The sequence below is a fragment of the Sorex fumeus genome, unplaced genomic scaffold, assembly GCF_029834395.1.
Source record: "Sorex fumeus unplaced genomic scaffold, SorFum_2.1 ptg000037l, whole genome shotgun sequence".
Classification (NCBI taxonomy): Eukaryota; Metazoa; Chordata; class Mammalia; order Eulipotyphla; family Soricidae; genus Sorex; species Sorex fumeus.
This window is the reverse complement of record NW_026606094.1, coordinates 60,678,553-60,704,196: the sequence shown is the minus strand read 5'-3', so window position 1 is coordinate 60,704,196 and position 25,644 is coordinate 60,678,553. Positions and strand designations below refer to the sequence as shown.

Sequence of the window (25,644 nt, the reverse complement as noted above, 5' to 3'; positions counted from 1 at the left end):
CCTCATTTTCTGAGACTATTTCATCCAGTGTCCTCACATATAGCAATGTGTTAGCAGTTTTTTTTTTCCACAAAAATTCACACAGTTACATACTTACAGAATTAAAGAAAAGAATCTTAAAAGACTTAGGGGTGTCAGAGTTACCCTGTTACTAAGTATATACTTATTATTTGATAAATCTCCTCATGGCCTATTCATTACTCTTGATAGACTTTCCTCTCTTAAATATAAAAATCTGGTCTCATTTCCCATGCCCGGGCATACCCATGGGAGTTTTCAAATGCTACAACCAAATAAGTCCTTTTAAGTTTACATAAAAGATAGTTTTTACCCTTTCTTCTTCTATATATCCCTCGTCCTCTAGTAATATGTTCTCAGGAGGATTTTTGCTTTTTTTTTAAAGAAATAAATGTGAATGAAAGAAAGAAAGAAAGGCCAATTAAGCAGCAGATTTTTTGCCATTTCTGTCTGTCAAATGAAAAGAAAATGAACCATCAATCAGGAGCCTTGAGTTCTGCGTTCTGACTTCCATTTGTCTCTACACCATTGATGCAGGATTCTGCTTTGTGTTAATTAAGGCACAAGCAAGTGTGAGCCATCAGGGCATGTTCTGGAATCCATATTGTTAACCTGCCTCTGGTCAAAAAAGGGGAACTTGCCTTTGCTTTTTTGCTTCATCTATAAACATAAGAATTTTCAACTAAAATACTCTGAACCCAATTTTTTTTTAAAAAAGATTCAATATAAAAGAAACTTACAGAAAATAAAATTTCAAGAAAGCATTTCTTTTGCTGAACTCATACATTTAACTTAAACAAATACAATAGTTGTAGCAATAAGTTACTATAGGGGAGGAACAGAAGAGATCCTACTATAGGGTTTTTTGAAAGATATTTGCTATTTTTTAAAACATGTTTCTTATATGCTTAGTTGTAGCTAAAAATATGAAGCCTTTGAATTTATATTCTTAGACCATGACAACTTCAAAATCCCAAACATTTTCAGACAAGCATATTGATGACACTTCTGACTGATTACAGATGAGTAAACAATGTGGGTGGCAGTAGGATGAGAAATCCAAAGGACTATGGTGGAATGAGATTGTTGTTGGGAAGCATAGTGTGGTAGGTAACACTGTACCTCTAAAACAGAGGGATATTTAATTATTTATTTTTATTTTTTTTAATTAAGGAACCATGATTTACCAAGTTATTGACAGTTGATAATATTGCAACACTTATCCCTCCACCAGTGTTCCCACATCCTCTGCCAATACTCCTCTAGGTCACCTTGACTGGCACATTATAAATGTCCAGTGATTTGCAGCTTAGATCTCATGGGTTCAGTGTTAAGTCTGTGCTTTGGATATAGAGCTATCTACCACATCACCAGTATCACTAAGGCCTGGAACCCTGTGCACCCATTATTTCTTTTTCTCTTCTTCCTTCCTCCCTTGATTTCTTTCCTTCTCTGTCCTCACTAAACTCTGTGCTCAAAGGTGATCTAGACATTCTCCCTTTGCAACAACACATTTTCTTATCTACAAATAAGTGAGATCACTTTGTGTAAACATAGAAACATTTACACTCTTGTAAAATAATGCTATCTTGCTTAATTTTTTTTCTTTTTTAAAATAATGGTTAGTACAGAGGAGGTTGTGAAGTAAAAAAATGCAAAGGTCTATCTGGTCTTAAAAATGATAAGTTCCTTCCTACTGCATTCAATACTGCTTGATTCAATAATACAATTAAAAAATATTTCAGGACATAGAACAATTTCTAAAGCATTTCAGAAAAGCAGCAATTTCCATTCAATAATAAATGTCTAAGTGGTAACAAACAGATGTGCTGCGAATTTTTGAATTTAATTTATTGCCACAGACTTCAAATCATTATTCCCATCAGAAAGTAAGGGGAAAAAGTTCCATTACCTTAGCATAACTGCTCAAATTTTGCAATGCAACTTAATCTCCTATGTTGTAATTTTGTTTTAAACAATATTGTAAATGAGCATTGTAATGGCTTGAGTTAAGGCATTGATAATTTTTATATTGATTATACCTGAAATATTTTCTTACAGTGAATAATCTGTATTATGTTGGCACTACAATTTTTAGATTGTTGAAAAATAATATCTGTCCACTTTTTGATAATATGTTTTAATGCACTGCTTTAAAATTTTCTATATCACCTTCAAAAGGACTGAGAATATCACATATTATTTCCTTTTACTGATTCTTTTTCACATTCTTTCTTTAAAAATTGACATAAAATCAAAACAAAACTACAAAATAGTCTAATATTCTCTGATCAAAATATTCTAAAGTTTTCTGATCATAAGTGATATAAGTATTTTAATGTATTTTTTCTGGGTTTATTCTACATATATATATCAAAGAATAATGAACCTACATCCCCTGGTGCATATATATTAACCTAGATTATCTCTATGCCTTCCCTAGACTATCATATTCTTTAAAGACCATTTACAAGACTTCCTGCTTGAGATTCTGATTGTTTTGTGGTTAGATACTAAAACACAAAAACATGCAAGATACTTTTTGCAAACTAAACAAAAACAGTAAGCTGTTATGTGCTGCCACCTAGTTAGATTACTCCATAAAACAAAGGTTTAATTGAACTTCCTTTAACTTGCAGCATTCAGTACTACACAGCATTGATGTCAGGAAACATCAATGTTTTGCACACCCCAAAGAGTTTTTCCAGAGTGTTATCTTTACTTATTTGTACTTTTTAAATTGAAAGTATTTAAAGCCATATGTCAATACATTAGAGCCTATTGCTGAACTCTTTAGCACCTTAAGACTTTATATTTAACCGGCTCTCTACTTTCATGGAACTGCTGAGAAGTCCCATAAGAGACAACAGTAGTTCGGTTTTGTGTCCCAGAATTGTTTTGTAATTACATGGAGTTGGCACTTGAATAAAAGAGTTAAACATTTCAGTACAGTATGTTGCTTATGGTTTTTACTCATGAATTAAGCGAAACAAAGTTTTTCAATATTAGTCACAAAGAAGCAATGCAAATTCCACATGATGTGCAATCCAACAAAAGCTTTATAAAATGTTATTATTCTCAAAACAAATGTGAGAGCAAGCAAATGTCTGTGGGTGGCTTGGTGGGGCTGAGAGTCATGAGTGCTTCTGGAAAAACAACTGCAAGTGCATTTCTAACAGATGATGGGTCAATCTGCAATTTTTTAAGCAGAGAACACATTCTTCTCTTCATGGGCACAAACAGTTAGAAAACCTGGCTACCTAATCAAGAGCTTGTCCCCAGTAGAGGACCCCTAATGACCCCAATAGATCCATTTCTTATGGTGACAAGAAAATTGCTGATTTTGCTTTTTGCTTTCAGCAGAATCACTGAACTAAGTATGAATGATTCAATAGGGGGAAAAAATTAAATGGTATTGGCATGAAGGACTACTAACCACCTCAAAATTTTAAAACAGTGCCACACCATGCCAAAAAGAAGTTAACCCATGTAACCACTGTAATCTAATATAATGAGAACTAGTGTTTTCTCTGGCTGCTAATCAGGACTCGAGAAAAGAGCCAATTTACACTATAACTTACAAACTAAAAGCAACATAATTTTGTCTACTTTTAACCAAAAAGAACATTATGTTCCAAATGAACTTAGCCACCTAATTTCATATGATTTTATTAGCACTGGACAAGATCCTCATAAATATCCCACTTAACACCTCTTTTTCTTAAACATGGGAAAAACCAAAGATCAGGGAGGTCAAATGTTTTGACAAAATTACACCAATAATAGTAGGAGTAAGGGGTTCATCTAATGTTGAACAATAACCTTTGAAAGGATCCACTTTGATTGATTTTCTACTCACTAAGTGAATTACCACCCCACAGAAGTTTGACCCATGCATCATGTACTGTTTTGAAACAAAGGAGGCAGTTCCTAGGTTTTTGATTGTGAGGTTTTGCTCTCATGTAAGTGTTTAATTGCAAAATTATTTGCTCTTTGGGTTAAGAAGCATCAGTTCTCTCTGTATTTTTATCAGATTTCAGAGAATTCACCTTTGAACCCATTAAACAGTAACCTCATTAGACAAAGAAACAGAAATAAAGACAGAAGGCAATCAAGTCATTCTAAGTTTTGGGATACTTCCTCCTTTGCATTAGAGAGATAATATACCCACTATTTCTTGTTCAGACAGTCCCTCTTGTGTTGTCAAGACTGTGAAACTGGGTAATCACAATCTTTCTCATCTTATTTTTAACCCCTACCATAATCATTAAGAGTCTCTAAAGCCAGCACAAATAGAAAAGTAGTACCTAGTAGTCCTTGGAAGTTTATAATTTTTAATTAATAAATAGTAATTTAATTAATGTCTGCTGACATAAGCAGATTAAAATTTCCTGAAGGGAGTGGATTAATCTATGTATTATACCTACAGCTTTTAACAAAGGTACATTTGAATTCAAATTCTTGATTAATATTGAATTTATATATATATCACTGTTCTCCCAGTTTGGGACAAATTCCAGCAGTGTCAGGATTATCCAGACAGATTAATAAAACAAATTCTTAAACCCCATTTCAAATATCTTAAATATGAAAATATCAAACTTAATCCCAATTATCTGTTTTACACCCCCAAATGATTCTGAGAAACACTAACAATTGAGCACTATTCTAATCAGTAAGTGGATGTCAATTACCTATCTGGTGAAAGCTTCCACTTGTTAGATCTTTGTATACTGCCAGAGTTCTACTAATTACTTCTCTGAAAGCATAAGTTGATCATAATCCTGGGTGTCTACACACATACCACCCTTGCAAAAAACTGTGTTTAAAGATGGAAAATTGCTATTTGGGTATTGAGATGCAACATCATTGACTCAGTTTATGTATGTCACCACCTATTTGATTATATGCTTTTAAATAAAATTTAATTTCTTTCTTTTTTGAGGCATTGAGTTAAGTTCTTACACTGTGCGACAAATAAAAGATTACAAATAACATTTGGCAGACAGTGGCTACTTAGTAACTAGAGTTGGTACTCAAACTGCTGAGGTTTGACAAAATCTTTTTCCCTTTCAGGAATACAGGATTTAGACATATGCAAGGAAAAGATTTTGACTTTCACTTTTTATCAAAAGTCCTTCCTTTGGTAAGTTTTGGTTAAAAGATCATTTACTTTTAACTTCTCTCTCTCTCTTTCTCTCTCTCTCTCACTCTCTCTCGCTCTCTCTTTGCAGCAAGTAAGACCAATGGGAACATGGTACCATTAACTGTGATCTCTTAAGATGAACATTAACAGAGGAGGGTGTCAGAGAAGGAAGTTTTATGTCCCTTCAGTGAGATAACATCTCTATTGTGAGACTTGTTGTTACTGTTTTTGGCATATCAAATATGCCACGGGGAGCTTGCCAGGATCTGCCGTGTGGGAGGGATACTCTCAGTAGCTTGCCGGGCTCTTCAAGAGGGACAGAGGAATCTAACCTGGGTCAGCCGCATGCAAGGAAAACCTTACCTGCTGTGCTATCACTCAGCTTTTTGCTATCGCTCCCGCCCTCTAATGTATTTAATAATATATTTACAAATATATAGCAGAATCAATTTATAAAGTTAAAAAAACTTTAAAAGAAAATGTACAATTAATGTGCACTGTTTGAGCTGAAAATAGATTTTCCAGTATTTCTAAACTTTTTTGAAATGATTTCTGAATATTATCTTTTTCTTTCCTCCTCTTCTCTTCTGGTAGAAACAATCAGGAAGAGAAAATAAATCTGGCTTCCTTTGATTTTTTTTATCCTAAAGGCAGTATATTTATCTTATATAAAAATATGAAAATCTCTATGTTGAAGTAAGATTTTATTAATAATGTCTTTAGTAATATTAATAAAATTCCACTTTGCTTTTAAAATCATTTTAAAACAAAGTTACATCAAGTTTCCCAGTTATTTAAAAAACATTTATTGACTTTAGGATTTTTACTTCGTGTGTGGAATTTGCTCAGCACTGTATAGTCACAGAGAAGTGGATATATAGGAAAAGATGAATATATATATATTCATAAGCAATGAATTTATATATATATAAGCAATGATTGCATCCCCTAAGAAATCAAGGACCTGAAAAATCACCCTCAAACTGTGTCCAAAAAAATAAAGGTTCTGCTCACATTATTATAGTTTTATTTATTTTTTATTTTTTATTTTTATGGGCTTTTTGGGTTACACCTGGCAAAGCTCAGGGGTTACTCCTGGCTTACGCTCTCAGGAAGTACTCCTGGCAGTGCTCAGAGGACCATATGAGATGCTGGGAATTGAACCCGGGTTGGCCACGTGCGAGGCAAGCGCTCTACCTGCTGTGCTATCACTCCAGTCCCTATTGTAAGGTTTTAGATCAGCTTTAATATCTGTCTTCATTAAGAGAACATCTGGAGACAGAGAGATATTACAAGGCAAGGCACTTGCCTTGCATACATCCAAGCCCAGTTCAATCCTTGGCACTGCATTTAGTTCCCTGAGTGCAACCAAGAACAATCCCCGAGCGCAGAGCTATGAGTAATTCCTGAATAGCACAGGCTATGGCACATTTCACCTCTTGGCCCACATTTATGCTGCCTGAAAAAGAAAGAATAAATCTGCTAATCTGGGATTTCAAATGCATTATTGATTAATTGTGCTATTTGCAGTGAGTTGTCACTGAGACTCTTATTTAGCTGCCTGGGCAGAGACTAACCTTACTCATATTGTCCATCCCACAATGCATCTGATGTTTCACTCTGGATTTGATATCACATGAGTCAATCATATTTGTATATCAAATATTATGACTTCAAGCAATAGAATACAAAAATTATGTGATATATTGAGCTGAAAATAAATGCTGCCCAGAGATTGTAATTTATTTAAGACCTGTGTCCACAATAATTAATTTCATTTATTTTCATTTATTTCTGTTCTTTTTGCCTTTCATACAGTGTATTTATGAAATAAATACATTTTACTCTTAATGTAATACATTTTTATTGATTAAAAGTCTAACAGCATTTGAAGGAAGTGATTAGCCACTGCTCAATTGGGGTTGAGGGCTTAAGCCCAATTACTCTAGGATATAACAAAAAACAGAAATTGGAAAGACATAACAGTAAAGCCTCAATTGGCAAAACCAGAGAAATCCCAGGAGCAATGTTGAAACAGGTATGCTAACATGAATAAGTGTTCATTAAAACCAGCCTACCACAAATAACTACACTTGTTGGACTACTTTATGAATTGTGCAGACAAATTGTGGAATTGTGTGGACAAATATTAATTGACCTCTGAGTCAGATTATTAAAGTATGAAAACCTGAAAACTCTGGGGTATTTTGTAGTCAGGGTAGACAGTCCCCCACTTCCACCTGTGCTTCCAGAAGCCCCACCAGTCACACCCACATGCCATCTCCACCACCATGTAAATTAATGGGCTCAGGTCTACAGATCCTGGAATTCTTGAAGTGACACCTCCAAATTCCACAATACTGACATTGCAGTAGAAGCACAACAAATTAGGGAAAGTTATATAGAAGCCAGTTAGGCTTGACAAAACCAATAACAATATAGAGCACAGAATTTGAAAGCATAAAAATAATGAAAGCCTTAAACATACTAAAAAATTTACCAAATAATATGAAAGCCTTGTGCCATATAATATGGATCTTATATTATTGGAAAATGATGAATAATAAACTTCCAATTAAAAAAGGACTATAGAAATAAATATAATTCAATTTTTTATTCTGTGTTTTTATACAAAGGCTACAGTTAACCAAAAACAGGACTTTAAATCTACTTAAAAAAAACTTTGATAATTCTCTATAAACATGTAGTAAAACTTATTTTAAAAAGTTTTCAAAATCTGTACAAACTGCTCTGGTATATTGACTCTGCATCTCAAATGCCAAATAACAATGTCTATGCCGTGATTTGAATAAAAAATAGTCTTCCAGTAAAATGACATAAATTATTCATCTCCAAAAGAGAAGTTCATAAAACCTGGGAAAGTTCAGCAGTAGACCACTTGCCTTGCATGTGTGAGGCCCTGGGTTTGATACCTGGCACCATAAAAAGGTAGGGAGAGAGAGAGACTTAAAAATAAAAACAAAAGAAGGAAGATCGGGGCAAAAAGCTGAACAAATGACTTTCCACTTTTAAAAATGTCAGTTATTTGTACTACTTTTCCAAGAAAGATCAGACAGACACAACTCATGCTGTTAAATACAAGGATGCATCCTTGACTCAGAAATATCATGTCCCCTTTAAGATTCCTATTTAAACCCAAATATTTTACAGGTTCACTTTCAGCTGATTTGTGTTTGAGCAGAAAATTTTCTTGACCACATTTTGGGTTTGTCAAAAATTCAACCCACATGAGATCACTTTATGTTTGTTTTTTGTTTTGGGCCACATCTGGTGATGCTCAGGGGTCAGTTTGGACTTTGTGCTCAGGATCACTCCTGACAACCTCAGGGGAACATACAGAATGTCAGAGATCAAACCCCAGTCTGCCACATGTGAGGTAAGCACCCTACCCACTGTACTATCTTTCCAGTTCAAATTAGAGGAGTTTAAAAGCTGTGCTGTGCATTGGTACCAATCATACAACAAACTATACAAACATCACTTCTAAAGTTACTTTTGCTTCTAAAAGTCTGAACTTAGTTAGACTTTGTATAGGTAGTTAGATACGATTTGCAAAATTACTCAAAGTATTTAAATTTTGGAGGACTGATTATTTTGTTGAAACATAATGAATTTATCAATATGGCCACAATGTATCAATTTACTCTTGACATAGCTATAGTTATCCATTTAATTTCTCCCTCCGCAGGTGAATATTATGTGGGTTTTCTTTCTTTGATCTGCAAAGGACAAACATAAACCAAAAGCAGTAATATGTCTGTCAGGGTTATACTGTCTTGCTCATTTTCATTCCATGTCCACTACCTCAGGGATATTCAGAACATAATATAAACACGAGAACAATGCTTTCGTAAATAAATGTTAAAATAATGAAAGTAGATTGAAGAGATTTTTATTTTTAAAATGATTTCTATTCATTAGAAAATTATGATCTTAGGCAAAAATGGATAACAACTATATCAATTGGCTGCTTGTTTAGGATATTTTGATTTTTGCTTATAAGCAACTTAGCATAGTAGATAATAGGAGACTTTTGAGTTAAAATTACTTTTGTTTTAGCCCTTTAAAGCTTAAAGAAACAATATTCTTTATGAAAATAGGGGAGGGGCAGGATCAGGAATTTAGAGAAATTATTCTAAAGAGATATTGATAATATAACAGCATTCAAAATTTTACCACAAATTATAATTGGCCTTTTCAATTAAAAGAATGACTTTTCTTAGAAAACTTATAATCAACATGTTTCATTCATTTATTTCCATGAAGAAAATTGTTATATAGTTGTTTGAAGCTTAACACTGTTAATTATAGCAAGAAATAACTACTCGGCTCTTAAGTTTGCAAAGAGTATTCAGAAATGAATCAATCAATGATATCTCTGTGGAAATAAAAACGCTAACTCATTCAATAAAATTCTTCAATTATATCACATATGCGTCTGGTAGCTAGCTGTTTAATTCTCTCACATTGACTAAGTACCTACTGTGTGCACAGCCCAGAGTCACATCAGAAGTTCCATGATACTGAGTTCATCAATCATGATGTTTGCACTTCACGGTTAACATTTTTCCACCACTATCCAAGTGAATACTGGCCTCTTTGCATGATTTATTTAAGTAAGTAAAAGAGTGTGGCCAATTCAAGGATTACCTCACATTTATTTAGAAGCCCAGTTTCTTGCAGCCGTGACCAGATGCTCTGTATTCGTCCAGCATGTTCTGGATGGGCGGTGGAACTGCCACAAACGCACTGGTGTTTCAGCATCAGAGGATCGTAAACAATTCCTTCAGGACAAGAAAAACATAGCACAAGTCTGAGTAACTGTATAAATTGGAAGACAATATGATTATTTCTCAAAACTAATTCTTTTAAAAATAACTGTTATTGATAGAAAAATAATACATATCAGTAAATTCCCAGGAAGACGAGCTGTATAATCTAATGTATATGAGTATAAGGTATAGATGACATATTGTATAATCTCCGGGGTGGCTAGGGGAGCTCCAGTGAGTCTCCCCCTCGCCGCCAGGGTTTGGTGGGCTTGGGCTGCTCCCCTACTCGGGTCGGCCCCTGCTGTGGGGTGGACGAAGGAGGAAACAAGGTCCAAGCTGGTTGGTTTATCAGTTGCAATTTATTCCGTTCTCCCCACAGTGTCTGATCCAGTCTCACTAAGCTCCCAGTTCTAGTCTCACACTGGCCCTCATTCCTGTCTCCTCCTGTCTCTCCCGCTCATCTCTCCCGGCTCCATCTCACAGACTCAGCTCTCTCCACGTGACTGTTCCTGTAGTCTTCTACATTCTTCTCCCTCTGTCCCCCTTGCTAGTCTCCCTGCACTCCATCTTTCTGCCCGGCTCTCTCTCTCTCTCTCTCTCTCTCTCTCTCTCTCTCTCTCTCTCTTCTCTCTCTCTCTCTGTCTCTCTCTCTCTCTCTCTCTCTCTCTCTCTCTCTCTCTCTCTCTCTCTCTCTCTCTCTCCCATCTCTCATCTCTCTTCAACTTTCCAACTCCCCAGCTTTGGGGTTAGACGCTAGACCCAGTCTGGTAGCAAAATCAACATAAAAAAATCCCTTTCTTTGCTCACAGGCAAAATACCACTTAAGATGTTTTTCTCCTTTCCTCAGCCCAGTAACTTACTTAACATCTTAATTCTACTTCTTAATATTAGTTATTTTGTAAGGATACAGTACGATATACATTGAGGCTTGTAGGGAGACTCCCTGGGGACATCTTGCCATAGACTCAGACTACAGTGCTCAGACAAGATTAATCTTTCCTAACCCTAGCAGGGTCCAAGTCTAGTTATTACTTTTTGGATAATGACATAACTTGTCTATGACCATGTTCTTAACTTACAGAGTATCATGGTGCTTTGGCCAGGCCCATTTCAATGCCAGGGTGGCATATAGCTCACAGCTTTCCCTGAGTCCGTCCAGTCCCCCATTGGGACCTTACTTTTGGGGTGATAGGAAGTAAGGGAAACTGAGGTTTAAGTTGAGAGAACAGATTTCCAGGACGGAAATATCATTCAGAGTCAATTAACTCCCAAGTTATAAAAGCATAGCATTAACTGTCTTCTTGTGTCCATACAAAAAGGACATTGCTCTGAATTAACTATACAGAAGACTTAAGGAGAAGATAAAAACAATATTTACAAGTCAACAGAAGACAAAGAAAGAGGTTACAAGTAAACACAGAGGAATGGGAGCACTGGGGTGGGAGTAACTCAATAAACCTAAGCTTCCTGTGGCAAAGTGGAAAAGACAAACCAATGTTGTCCTACAATATATGCTATATATTATATCTACAGCATATATTGTACATAATATACTCATACATGATAATGTACTTATATATGCATGCTACTCCCAACAAAAACAATCCATGAATTAATCAGTACTCAGACCAGGTACTAACCTAGCAAATCTGTGGTGTTGAAGATAGTGATATTTTAGGAGAACAGATTAAAAAAAATATAATTTTACCAAAACCTTCAATCATTGTTATGAAGTGAGTAATTTAGATAATTCAAGAGAACTTTATCACTGAATCTACAAAGTGAACTGACTCTTTAAATCATGAATGCATTTCATGAATAATTCTAATCTCACATTAGATGACAGTAACATCTTCTAATAAATTGAAAGATTTTTCCCCAATGCTTGCTTAATTTGTTCAGCAATTTCTTTAAATCTGTTCAGTTTCTTTCTTGTCTTTTTCTCATTCTTTGTATCAATATATAATCCATATATGTTTTTCATGTACAATATTGTAGGACCTTTGAAGTGTTTATTTTTAAAAATCATAGCAATTGCAAATGTTTAGTAACAATCACATAGTACATGAGAAATAAAAACTGCTTTTTAGTAATTTGATGTCAACATAGTAAATGTTTCCACTAGTACCTATGATGGAAATAATTTTATAGAAATCTGAAAAAAATATAGCATTTTTCAACCAATAAGTTTGATTATAATGATAAATATATTCCCATTCTAAACTCAGTTTCTTGTGAAGGTGTGAGATTTATAAAACTATCTGATATAATAAATGATCTAAGTAACCTAATCTCTTCCACTAAAAAACTACCATTCTCTGGGTATATGACTTCAATAGAATCCATGACAAGAAGCTGGTGTTGGAACATTGTATGCCTGAACCTTAATCATGAAAAACTTTGTAATTCACAGTGCTAAAATTTTTTTAAAAAGAGAGAGAGGTAAATAGAAAAAATAAGTAGCCATTCAAGAACAGACAAGTACTAGGAATTTAGATTGTAAAGTAAGTTTAAATGCATTTTCCCCTTGCTATTTCTCACATTATTTTTAGAGTAAGGTTTTCCATAGTGGACAATATCACTTCCCGGATAGAGGTGGGCAGGGGGTTTGAACAATCCAAGGGGGGAGAATTAGCTTTGAGTACAATTGAGGATTTTTTTCTTGCTTTCTCTTCTTTATTATTCTAAACAAAGTAGATTTACAGATAAAGAGGAACCAAGCAGGAGGTCTGAATAATTAATTTTTCTAAAAAGGAGTAGGAAAGCAAAATTAGTTTGGGAATTGCTTTAGAGAAACATTATTAAAGGGAGGAGAAATAGTTTCTCCTAGAGAATACTAAAATTGTGCAGAAGAATGGCATAGGCATTTTGAAACCATGTGGTAAAAATTATATTCAGAAGAAAATATCATTTTCTGGTCCAAATCATATCCATTCTTAAGACTTAAATGACTTCAAAATCTTTCCCTGACACCTGTATTTTCATACTCATGTTAAGTTTTCTTCTAAGAATACCCTTGCACATTTTGTTCAGTTGTCCATTCTACAGCTCCACTTAAAATTCTCATGTTTGCATAAAGTGAGAATGTCTCATTTTTATTACTATTTATTTTTTGTTTTGAGGTCACACCCATGAGTGCTCAGGACTTACTCCTGATTCTATGCTCAGGGATCACTCCAGCAGATCCATATGAGGGTTCTGGAGATGGAACCCAAGTAACAAGTGTATGTCAAGCACCCTGAACAGAGCCAGGAGAGATTTCTGAGCATTCTAACTGTGGCCCCCAAACCAAACATAAATAAATAAAAAGACAAATCAGAGATTAATTACTTCAATAAATCAGTCTTATACCTCTATTAGCAAGCTTTCCTTTATAACCTAATGGGTGAATTTCCTTCTACTTGGAAAGCTTTTATAGTTTTACTCCTGCATAACTCTTCTTTTTTATTTAGTTACATATTTATTTTTATGTTCTTTATTTGAGGGAGGTCCCAAGAAGTGCTTAGGGACTCCAGAGAACAATCTATACACTACTTAGCCAACCAAGCTTGTTGGTTCAGTTGGTAGGGTCCAAGGATGTAATGCTATTTAGGCCTGTGGTACCAGAAACCATCAGAACTTCCTCAATAGTGCCCAGGGACCACTAAGGCCACCTCAGGAGTGCTCAGAGAGCTTCCAGGGCACACCAGCAATGCTCAAACCTGTGGTATCAGGGATAGAACCTGGGTTTAGGAGCCTGCAAGGAATGCACCCTAATCTTTGCAACATCTCCTGATCCTTATCTCATATTTTTAATGTCTTATTGTCCTACTAACAAGCATCCCTAATTATCTAATATTGCAATTTACTTTGTTTAGCTTTCCATGTCTAAATGACATTTTGCACAAAGAGGAGACAAATAAAAACTTTTAAGTAAAGTACAAAAGACATTAAAGAGAATTGGAAGAAAAGAAAGAGAACCATTCAAATTATGAAGATAGGAACCCAAAGAGACAGTATAACAGGCAGGGAACTTGTCTTGCTTGTAGCTGACCTGGGTTCAACCTCTAGCACCACATATTGTCCCTAGAGCTCAGCAAAGAGTGATCCCTGAGCTCAGAGCCAGGAATAATCCCTAAGAACTGTAGAATTTAGCCCAAAAACAAAATTTGAAGGTATAACAGATGTCTACTTAATTCAGATGTATCAAGTACTTATGAGCTGCTAATATAGAACAAGAAATTTTAACATTTTCAACTATAACATTATATCACAAACAATATGCTAAAGATAATGCACTGTAGCACTGTCCTCCAGTTGTTCATCGATTTGCTTGAGTAGGCACCAGTAACGTCTTCATTGTGAGACTTGTTGTTACTATTTTTGGCATACCGAATATGCCACGGGGAGCTTGCCAGGCTCTGCCATGTGGGCGGGATACTCTCGGTAGTCTGCTGGGCTCTCCCAGAGAGATGGAGGAATAGAACCTGGGTTGGCTGCGTGAACAGCAAATGCTCTATCCACTGTGCTATCGCTCCAACCCGCTAAGATAATACCAATGCAAAAAGTGTATCTTTTTGCTTCAGACAACCATCTCCTTTGTGCAAAATTCTACTTCACAGAGCTGGGAGAAAGGGCTACAAAGTTTAAGAAGAGAACTCCCAGAACGACCACCAACTGGGAGTTCTTTGGCACTATTACTTCAATGTGGAAGATGCCATCGTTGACAATATTGACGAGGGATACGATCGACTGGTTCAGCATCTCTATGATTGTGCGAAGAACGCCAAGAGAGAAATAGCCACAAATAAACACTGTCTTCGAAAACTCTTGAGCTTACTCGCCAACGTGGTTTGATGCATGCCTCAGGCAACCGCAAGCGAATGTCTGAGCTTGCAAGCAGTGCAGAGATGCAATAAAAAAGACCTCAAAGACAGAAGAGTAGCAGTGCTGGTAGATGTGGCAGAAGCCAGGAAAAGCATTCATAATGCCCGCCTGTCCTTCGCCAACTACAAGACCAAGATGACTGCCCTCTGACGTCCTGATGGATCTCTCAAATCTTCCAGAAGGGCAATGGAGAAGATCATCCATGACTTCTACTCAGATCTCTTCAATAGCCAAGTCCACCTGCCCTCATTCCAAATTCCGCAGGATGGATGTGTCATTCCCAACATTCTCCCTTCCGAAATCCGACATGACATTTCGTTGATAAAGAAACAAACAGAACCTGGCCCAGACAAGGTCAGACCTGAACACCTGAAGAACCTGCCATCAGTACTCATCAATACACTAGCTCGGCTCTTCATGCGCTACCTGTCTGAAGGCAAGGTTCTGTCCCAATAGAAAACCAGCAGGTCTGTACTACTGTACAAAAAGGGAGACATCCACGACACTGGCAACTATCGCCTGATCTGCCTCTTGTCTGTCATCTACAAGCTGTTCACTAAAGTCATCCTGAATAGGATTGGCAGAACACTAGATGAAGGACAAACATGCAAGCAAGCTAGGTTCCACAAAAGATTCAGCATGATCGACCATATCCACACATTAACCAAGCTCATTGAGGTTTCTCGGGAGTTCAAGATGCCGTTCTAACATTCATTGATTTAAAGAAGGCCTTTGATTCTGTTGAGACGGAAGCGGTCATTGAAGCCCTGGCCAATCAGGGCATTCAAACTCAATACATCAGGATCCTCCATGAGCTATATTACGAATTCACTACCAGGATCTCACCATTCTACAAAGAAGTGATCATTGATGTCAAGAGAGGGGTTCGGCAGGGTGATACCATTTCACTGAAACTCTTCAGTGCCACCCTCGAGAACATTATGCAATGACAGGAATGGGAAGGAATGGGAGTGAAGATAGATGGTCGGCAACTACACCACCTCTGCTTTGCTGATGACTGTCACTGTCACTGTCACTGCCCTCCCGTTGTTCATTGATTTGCTTGAGCAGGCCCAGTAACATCTCCATTGTGACAATTGTTACTGTGTTTGGCATATCGAATACATCACGGGTAGCTTGCCAGGCCTTGCTGTGCAGGCGAGATACTCTTGGGAGCTTGCCGGGCTCTCCAAGAAGGGCGGAGGAATCAAACTCGGGTCAGCCATGTTGGCTGCGTGCAAGGCAAATGCCCTACCCGCTATGCTATTGCTCCAGTCCTTGCTGATAACACCATTCTAATAACACCAAACATTAGCCAAGCGGCACAAGTGCTGGTCAACTTCGACTGTGAGTGTGGAAAGGTCGGACTCCAACTGAATCTCTGGAAGACAATGTTTATGATAAACAGTCTCGTTCCTGACATTCCATTCGCTCTCAACAGAACGACCATCTCTGAACACAACAGTTATGTGTACCTAGGTCAAGAAGTCAACATGACGAATGACCTGGCACCTGAGTTGCGCAGGAAGAAGAGAGAGGCGCCTTCAAGAGCGTCGAAGAAATAGCTAAGAGGACGAAGAACCTCCGGCTCCAAGCACATCTCTTTGATTCCACTATTCTTCCTGCATCAACATAAGCTTCAGAGACCTGGACCCTATGAAAACAGGATGAGAATGCTATTTGGTTTCCCTGTCACTGTCACTGTCACTGCCCTCCCGTTGTTCATTGATTTGCTTGAGCAGGCCCAGTAACATCTCCATTGTGACAATTGTTACTGTGTTTGGCATATCGAATACATCACGGGTAGCTTGCCAGGCCTTCCTCTTTGGTTTCCCAAAGAGGAATTGAAAGAGCTATGCTTGGAGTATCATGTTTCCCTCAAATGAGAGAAAGAATCTGGAGTTCCGACCTCCGTCAACGGTCAAGAATCAGGGATGCTGTCTCATTTGCCAAGGCATCGAAAATCAGATGGGCTGGACACATAATGAGATTTGGAGATGACCGCTCGACTAGAGCCACTACTATCTGGATTCCACGGGATGTCAAAAGGGAATGCCTTGCCACAGAGGCAGGGTGGGATGGGGAGATGGAGGTGGGGGGGATACTGGGATCCATGGTGGTAGATAATGGGCACTGGTGGAAGGATGGGTATTTGATCATTGTATAATTGAAACCGAAGCACAAAAATTTGTAAGTCTACAACTGTACCTCATGGTGTTTCACTAATAAAAATTAATAAAAAAAATAAATAAATCCACAGTGGGAAAAAATTTTTTAAAAAAAGACCGCATGGCCACCCACCTACAAGATGGTCAGACTTCTTTGACAAGACCCTTTATGATCAGTTTGAGGCTCTTCGTGTTCCTAGAACAAACAGGTGCCATTGAGCTACACTAGCATACGACAGGGATGAATGGAGACATTACTGGCGCCCGATCGAGCAAATCAATGATTAACGGGAAGTCAAGTGATCAAGTGATCAAATATCTGCTTCATTTAAAACTATAGTCTAAAAATGCCTCAATCTACTTAATGTTTTTCAGTTTTACCTCTTGGAATATCTAATTTCACTTTTATGGTAATTTTCCTTTGTTAATAGTCACTGTCATTGTCACTGTCCTCCCATTGTTCATCGATTTTGCTCGAGCGGCCCAGTAACATTGTGAGACTTGTTACTGTGTTTGGCATATCAAATATGTCATGAGTAGATTGCCACGCTTTGCTGTGAGGGCGAGATACTTGATAGCTTGGCGGGCTCTCTGCGAAGGGCAGAGGAATCGAACTTGGGTTGGCCATGTTGGCTGTGTGCAAGGCAAATGCCCTACCCGCTGTGCTATTGCTCCAGCCCTTGTTAATAGTATTTTATCACAAACCAGTGACAAAAAATAATTCATAAAGCAGGTCTGGTAGTTGAAAATTATTGTGAAGTATTTGAAAATTATAATACCAAGGCCAGGAGCCCTTGGAAAGACATTTGAATTTAAGTGGAAATAAATAAATTCTGGAACCACAACCTTCCACTTACTCATCATAATGATGTACCAATGAGGTGTTCACAAGCAGACTGAAAGGTGAGATTTTAACCTAATCCTTCATCTCCATTTCTTTCCTCTCTTCTTTACTTTTATTTTTTTCCCCAATAAACAAAGACTGATGGGGTGAGAAATAAGTCTGCTCTTCTCTCTGGAATTCATATGGAATTCTACTTTTTCTTTACCCTTTCCGCCCCACTGGTTACCACTTACAATCCAATGAATTTTTCTTGACTAATGGGATAAAAGTTTAAGTCAGGATTCTGGAAAATATAGTCTGTTATTATTATTGTTATTATTGTTGTCGACCACAACCTTTGGTGCTCAAAACTTAGACCTGGCTCTGTATTCAGGGATCATTCCTCACAGTGTTCAGTGTTCAGGGGGACTCTCTATGGTACAAGCATCCAACTGGAGTCAGCCACATGCAAATGCCTTAACCTCTGCACTGTCTCTCCTTACTACCCTCTATATTATCTATCCAAGCAAAGAACCCTCAAAACAATGTCTATACCTACATTTCAAACTTTAGAAGTCTGTTTCCTACCATACAAATATTATAGACGAGCTTAGACACTGTGTTTCCTCTGGTTTTCAGTTTTATTAAATGAGATCATGTACATGGCATATAATTCAGTCATAGAATTGATTACATTCAGGAATTCATTCATGCATAGAATTCATTCATTTCTTCAGGTTTATACCCAGTCTCACAAGACACTGTTAGACTACAATGCACCTTAGTCTATAAAAAAAAGTTGAGCATAGACTCTTTAGACCTACAATTGCTGATTTCCAAATTCATAATAATCAAATGTGTATTGCTTCTCTGGTAACTGTCTGAGGTTTTCACACCTTCCCAGCTATTTGATCAGTAACACAGTAAATACCTTCTAGGATCAAGAGGTTAACCCAACTTTACAGCATAATATATATATATATATATATATATATATATATATGTGTGTGTGTGTGTGTGTATAAACACATATACATATATATATATATATATATATATATAAAACATAACATTTCTCCCCAGAGTTACAGATACAGTAGACTCAGTAGCTATTGAGTTCTCATTATGTTTTTTTTTTACCAGCAATTTCATTTGATCACATTTAACATATCATGTAGCATACAGGTGAGGTATACACAAATATGATGATATTCTATGTTTAAAAACTCTAGAAATTCTATTTTATTTGTAAGATCTATTGTGATCTTTTTTAAACCATTTCTACCCAAGTTAAATTCCTCCACCACTCTCAGAGAGCCCGGCAAGCTACGCAGAGTATTTCGCCTGAACGGCAAAGCCTGGCAAGCTACCTGCGACGTATCTGATATGCCAAACACAGTAACAATAAGTCCCACAATGGAGACGTTACTGGGCCTGCTCCAGCAAATTGATGAACAACGGGAGGACAGTGCTACAGTGCAGTGTATATATAAAACTCTTGGCTGGAGCAATAGCACAGCGGTAGGGCGTTTGCCTTGCACGCAGCCAACATGGCCGACCTGAGTTCGATTCCTCCGCCCCGCTCGGAGAGCCCGGCAAGCTACCGAGAGTATCTCGCCCGCATGGCAGGGCCTGGCAAGCTCCCCGTGACGTACTCGATATGCCAAACACGGTAACAACAAAGTCTCCAATGGAGGCGTTACTGGGCCCGCTCGAGCAAATCGATGATCAACGGGAGGACCTTTACTTTAACAATACCAATAATAATTGTCAAAATATCTTTTTAGAGAAGTATTTATATCTGCACTAGATTATACTATTTTCAATTCTGTGAACAGAAAGTAAATGTAATATTCACATTATGATTGCTCATGGGCTGGAGTGATAGCGTAGCCGTAGGGCATTTGCCTTATGCGCAGCCGGCCCGGCTGAGCCGGTTCGATTCCTCTACCCCTCTCGGAGAGCCCGGAAAGCTACCAAGAGTATCTCTCCCACACGGCAAAGCTTGGCAAGCTACCTGTGATGTATTCGATATGCCAAACACAGTAACAACAAGTCTCATGATAGAGATGTTACTGGACCCGCTAGAGCAAATCTATGACCAACAGGACGACAGTGACAGTGACAGTGATGATTGCTCAAAATTTTCTAAATTGTTCTTTTATATGGACAAAATGCATGTTCTAACATGTATAGGTTGTATCCATTTAAATCTTCTTATCAAACTATCTTATAGCTAAAGAAGAAGTAATTAGAAGAGATCCAATTTAGACCTTCTATAAGTAAAAGCCTATTAGGGCAAAGGATTTAGATTGTGTTTCAGTTCAATTATAGAGTGAAGGAGGACATCCATACAATACGAAATCAGTTAAAAAGTAAGTCATATTCAGTTTACTGTACATTTGCTTTACAAGCTAGAAAAATATCTGAAAATATTTCTCTATATTTAAGAAAGAATATACAGGGGAGAGTGGGGGAAACAATATAAAAAACCTGGGCTTAAAAAATATTCTACCAAAACTGTTTACATTATTCCTTCTACTTAGCTTAACAAACCCAGTTTATAAAAAAGAAACATTGTGGCAACTATTACTATAAAAAGACATTGAATTAGATGTATAAGATAGAAATTCAAAGTTAAAAGATGAGAAATATAAAGTAATGTGTGTAAAGAAGAAAAGTGATAAATATAATTATTAAGAGGTAATAAAGTAAATATTAGCAAAATATAAATACCAGAGGTCAAAAAAGTGAATTTCAATTTCAAGAAAAAATTAATGCTCTTAACTACAAACAAAGATGCATGGAATCAAAGGTAACATAGAGGAAACAGCAGAAGAAAAATTTTGGTTTGCTCTTGAAAAAAGAAGAAACAATAATAATTGAATAATAGAGATAATTGCAGTATTTATTGATGTGCAGAAAGAAGCTTGTTAGTAATTATAGCTGCTTGTCATATAGGTACTTTTTAAATTAATAGAAAAAAAACCTGAAGTTACAGAAAGGAACAAACAGGCTCCCCATAAAGTGACACATATCAGGATGGCTTCAGATTTCCTTCAATAGTGAAAATAGTATATCAATCAACAAAATTCAATAAGCCGAAAGACTTGGTCTGCTATATTGAAAATACGTAGTGGAAAAGATCTAAAATCAAGAAAACTCTATCCAGGCAGAATATCACTCAGATTCATTCAAAGAATAAACAACTGTTTTTAGAAAACAATAGTTAAAGGATTTAATTTCCACAAGGTTCAAAGAAATCACTAAAGGGTTTAGATGAATGGCAAAGAAACCATGCTAGAAAACAGCAAGATACTATAAAAACATGAAATACAGAGAACTAGGGAAGCAGCTTAAGTGATAGAATACATGTCTAGAATGTGCAAGGCCTACGTCTGAGCTCCTTCACTGCATGCCTCTAGAATCGCAATGAGTTACCTTGGGTCCCCTGAGAACTGCTTTATAAAAACCTTTTTAGAAAACAAATAAGGAAAATACACACACACACACATACACACACCATAAAATATAGGAAAGAGATTAACAATAGAAAGTCATAAAAAATTGAATTTTTTTGCTTCCAAGTCAAAATAAGTGTCATGAGAAAACAAAAACTAAGAAGAAACAAACAAAAGAATGCAAATGGAAACCAACTATTACACAAAAGGCAGGTATCTGGTGAAGGGATGGGTATTGGAACATTATATGACTGAAATCAATCGTGAACAGCTTTAAAACTATGTATCTCACTGCAATTCAATTTTACAAATTATCAGACAAAAAAGTACAGCTTACTTCAAAAAGAAAAAAATCAGAAAATTTAACCTCATACCTAAATGAAGTAGGGGGAAAAATGCCTGATGTCAGTAAAAGGAGGATATAATAATAATTAGAGTAGAGCTAAACAAAATTAAAATTTTGAAAACAATTTAACAGGTCAATATAATTTAAAAGATAAGACTAAATGTCAAAGCCAATACCTAACTTTACAGAGTACCACTGTAGCACTGTAGCACTGTCCTTTTGTTTATTGATTTCCTCGAGTGGGCACCAGTTACGTCTCACAACAAATTGTGAGACTTGTTGTTACTGTTTTTGGCATGTCAAATAAGTCACGGGTAGCTTGCCAGGCTTTGCCGTGAAGACGAGATACTCTCAGTAGCTTGCCAGGCCAAAACCGGTTTGGCTGTGTGCAAGGCAGATGAATTGCCTACCTTCTATGCTATCATTCCAGCCCTTTTCAGAATAATGGATAAAATTCAAAAACTCTTAAAAATAATACAGAAAAAAACCATAGAAAATTACATTAAATAGAACAAGTAAGTAAAGGGGAGAAGTTTCAATAGTGTGCAATTGCAAAAGGTTACTAAAGACTACAATGAGAAACTTTACACACCAAATTGAAGAACCTAGAGAAAATTGATCATTTCATAGGTTCACACAACCAACCAATATGCAATCAAGAGAAACTAGAAAATTTATATAAATCAGTTACAAAGAAGGAGATTAAAATAGTAATCAAACTTCACACTAAAAATAAAAGCCCAGGAGGTTATTGAGGATGAAGGATGAAGTTTTGAATAGCATGGTTTGAAAATTATTTGAGTTTAGTATTAAATAATTTTATTTTAATAATAAGATTAATTTTCTTTTTCAAATGGCAATATGGCAATTAAGAAATTGGGTAATGGTGGCGTTTGAAAACCTCTTCATATATTTATTTTTCCATTATTGACTCACCAAGGGTTTTTTTTTTTTTTTGCATCACACCAGCGATGTACAGAGGTTACTGCTGGGTGTGCACTCAGGTTTTACTCCTGGCAGTATTTGGGGAACATATGGCATGCTGGGAATCTAACTCAGGTTGGCCGCATGCAAGGCAAACACCCTACTCATTGTGCTATCAATTCAGCCCCTCACCAACTATTTCTAAGTAGTTTTTATCTGTTTCTTAACTTCATAGAAGTGGAATTATGTATAATACAGTATTATTCTGTTATTCTACTTTCACTCTGTATCATGTTTGTGAGAGCTTATCTAATGTTTTGTATAGTATATTATAGCTCAAAAAATTTCCTTGATTGTACAATGTCTGAATATACCACAGATTGTGTTTTCACTGTACAGGTTTAAATGGACATCTGGTTTGATTTCAGATTTGTATTATATTATGAGTATCATTGAATTTATGTCTTGTTTTCATTTGTGTCCTAATAAGGAGGATATATAACTAAACGTGGAATATTTGAGTCCATAGATAGAAACATTTTACTATTTTTCACTTTTCTTTTTGTTTGTTTGTTTTTGTTGTTAGTGGGCCATATATGGCTTTACTCAAGAATTATTCACAACTCAGCTCAGGGATCACTCCTGGCTATGCTTGGAGCACCATCTGTGGTGCCAGAGATGGAACCAGTGTCAGCTGAATGCAAGAAAAGCACCTTAGCCACTGTACTATCTGGTCCCAAGAGACAGATATCTTCAACTTTAATAAAAAATGCAATGCTATGTCTCAAAGTGTGTCGGGTTCCAGTTTTACCAGCTGAACACAAGGTCCAGATGCTTCAAATTCTCGAAAAAAATGTTTAACATTTAATATAGTTTTGTCATTTGTGGTCCTATGATAATAATTGTGTCTTTATTTTACATTTTCATTATGATTAATGAAAATGAACCCCTTTTCATCTGACAACTATATGAATGACCTCTTTTGTCACTGGTACAGTGACATAACTTGTCCTGTCCCATTTTTCCTACTTTGTTGCTGTCATTTTGTACTGATTTGTGGTAACTCTTTATATGTTTTAGATAAATTAGTTTTATTAGCCCATATGTGATGGCTTGAACTTTCTCCAACCCATTCTTGGCTTTTGTTTCTTTAAAGGTAATTTTGGTTAGCAAACACATTCAAATTTACTAATATTCCTTACAATCAAAGCTTTTATATCTTCTTTAAAAAAAGCTCAATTTCAGTGCTGCAGATATAGTACAGAGGGTAGGTTGTTTGCCTTACACATAGCTGATCTGGGTTTAATACCCGGCATCCCATTTGGTCCCCTGAGCACCGTGAGGAGTAATTCCTGAGATCAGAGTCAGAAGTAAATCTTGAGCATTTACGGATGTGGCTCTGCCATTTTTTTTTAAGTTTCCCAATTTCCAAAACTCTCAAATATTACTTTTTATTAATTTTTCTTTGGTTTCATCTTTACTCCATAAAAACTTTTGTTTGTATATTTAGAAATAAATTAGGTTTTGCTTAATATAAGTAACTTACATAATTACTTATATAATCATATATAATTATAATTTTGCTCGAGCGGGCCCAGTAACGTCTCCATTGGAGACTTTGTTGTTACTGTGTCTGGCATATCCAATACTCTCGGTAGCTTGCCGGGCTCTCCGAGAGGGGCGGAGGAATCGAACTCGGGTCGGCCATGTTGGCCGCTTGTAAGGCGAACGCCCTACCCGCTGTGCTATTGCTCCAGCCCAATTATAATTTTATAGTCATATTAATAATAGTATTGATATTAAAACTATATGATTGATATATTACATAACATAATTGATAAAATGATTGTATGATTATATAAACATAATTTTATAATTAACTTATATAACTATATACTTTATAATTACTTATATTGTCATCTATGTTCACGACAAATTTTTCTTACCTATTTTGTTGTTGCTTTGGTGATATACCTAATGGTACTTAGAGTCTACTACTGGCTTGGCTTTCTGAAGGTTTTGGGGGGACCTTTTGGGGTTCTAGCGATTGAATCTGGGTCTCCTGCATGCAAAGACTGTGTACCGGCCCAAAGAGCTACTTTATAGCAGAACAACTATTAAGTGTGTTGAACTTAATAATAAATGATAAAAGTTTATAACAAAAGTAAATAGTAAAAATAAAAGTTAATAATAAAAGTTAATAAAATATCGCACAACCCTATTTTGGAATAAAAAAGATAAATTTCAAGGGACCAAATAGTACAGTAGGTAGGGTGTTTAACTTGCACGCAGACAGTCAGGCTACATACTTGTCACATTTGATACTTGACACCCAACATGGTCCCTTGAGCCTGCCAGAAGTAATCCCTGAGCACAAAGCCAAGAATAAGCTGTGAACACCAGGGCCTATACCTTCTGCTGGCCTCCTCCAAAAAAACTCAACTAAATTCCCTAAAGAACATATTTTAATGATGCTTTTATTAATGTATCTTCCCCTCTCAGAGAGCCTGGCAAGCTACTGAGATTATCTCGCCTGCACAGCAAAGCCTGGCAAGCTACCCGTAACATTTTCGATATGCCAAACACAGTAACAAGTCTCACAATGTTACTGGGCCCCCTCGAGCAAAATCAATAAACAATAGGAGTACAGTGACAGTGACAGTGATCAACAATGGATAGAAACAAACCAAAAGAAAGGATTATAATGATTACAAAAGTACTTATTTTCAGACATAGTATAAAAAGAGTCTTTAAGAGTTTATCTTCTGAAATTAATATCATTACTAATGACAAAGTGATTTTTGATATTATGTGGATCACAGACTATACAGTTTAGAGGTGAAATTATGTTTGAATTTAAGGCACAATAATATGTGGAAGAATAAACAGAACACATTTCATTTCCTTTTGGCTTTGAAAGAGTACTAAGTGCTTTTTATCCCAGTAACAATGGAGGAGTTCTTGATAGTTATATGAATCACATGTATCATTCTTAGAAATTTTTGAATCATTTTAATATTTTTAAATTTATCTAATTTTTATTTTTTGAGTTGTTTTAATTTTTAAGGCAAGGATGTAATATTTTTAAGGTTAACATAG

General features: G+C 36.3%; 1 protein-coding gene across 1 annotated transcript in view; it reads right to left on the bottom strand.

Annotated features, from left to right (window-relative positions):
• HDAC9 (histone deacetylase 9) overlaps positions 1–25,644 on the bottom strand; it is a 1,023,935-nt gene that overhangs the window by 275,660 nt on the left and 722,631 nt on the right. The window contains exon 15 of the mRNA XM_056118063.1: positions 9,836–9,969. Coding sequence (XP_055974038.1) covers positions 9,836–9,969 — 134 coding nt within the window. The remainder of the gene's footprint in view (positions 1–9,835; positions 9,970–25,644) is intronic.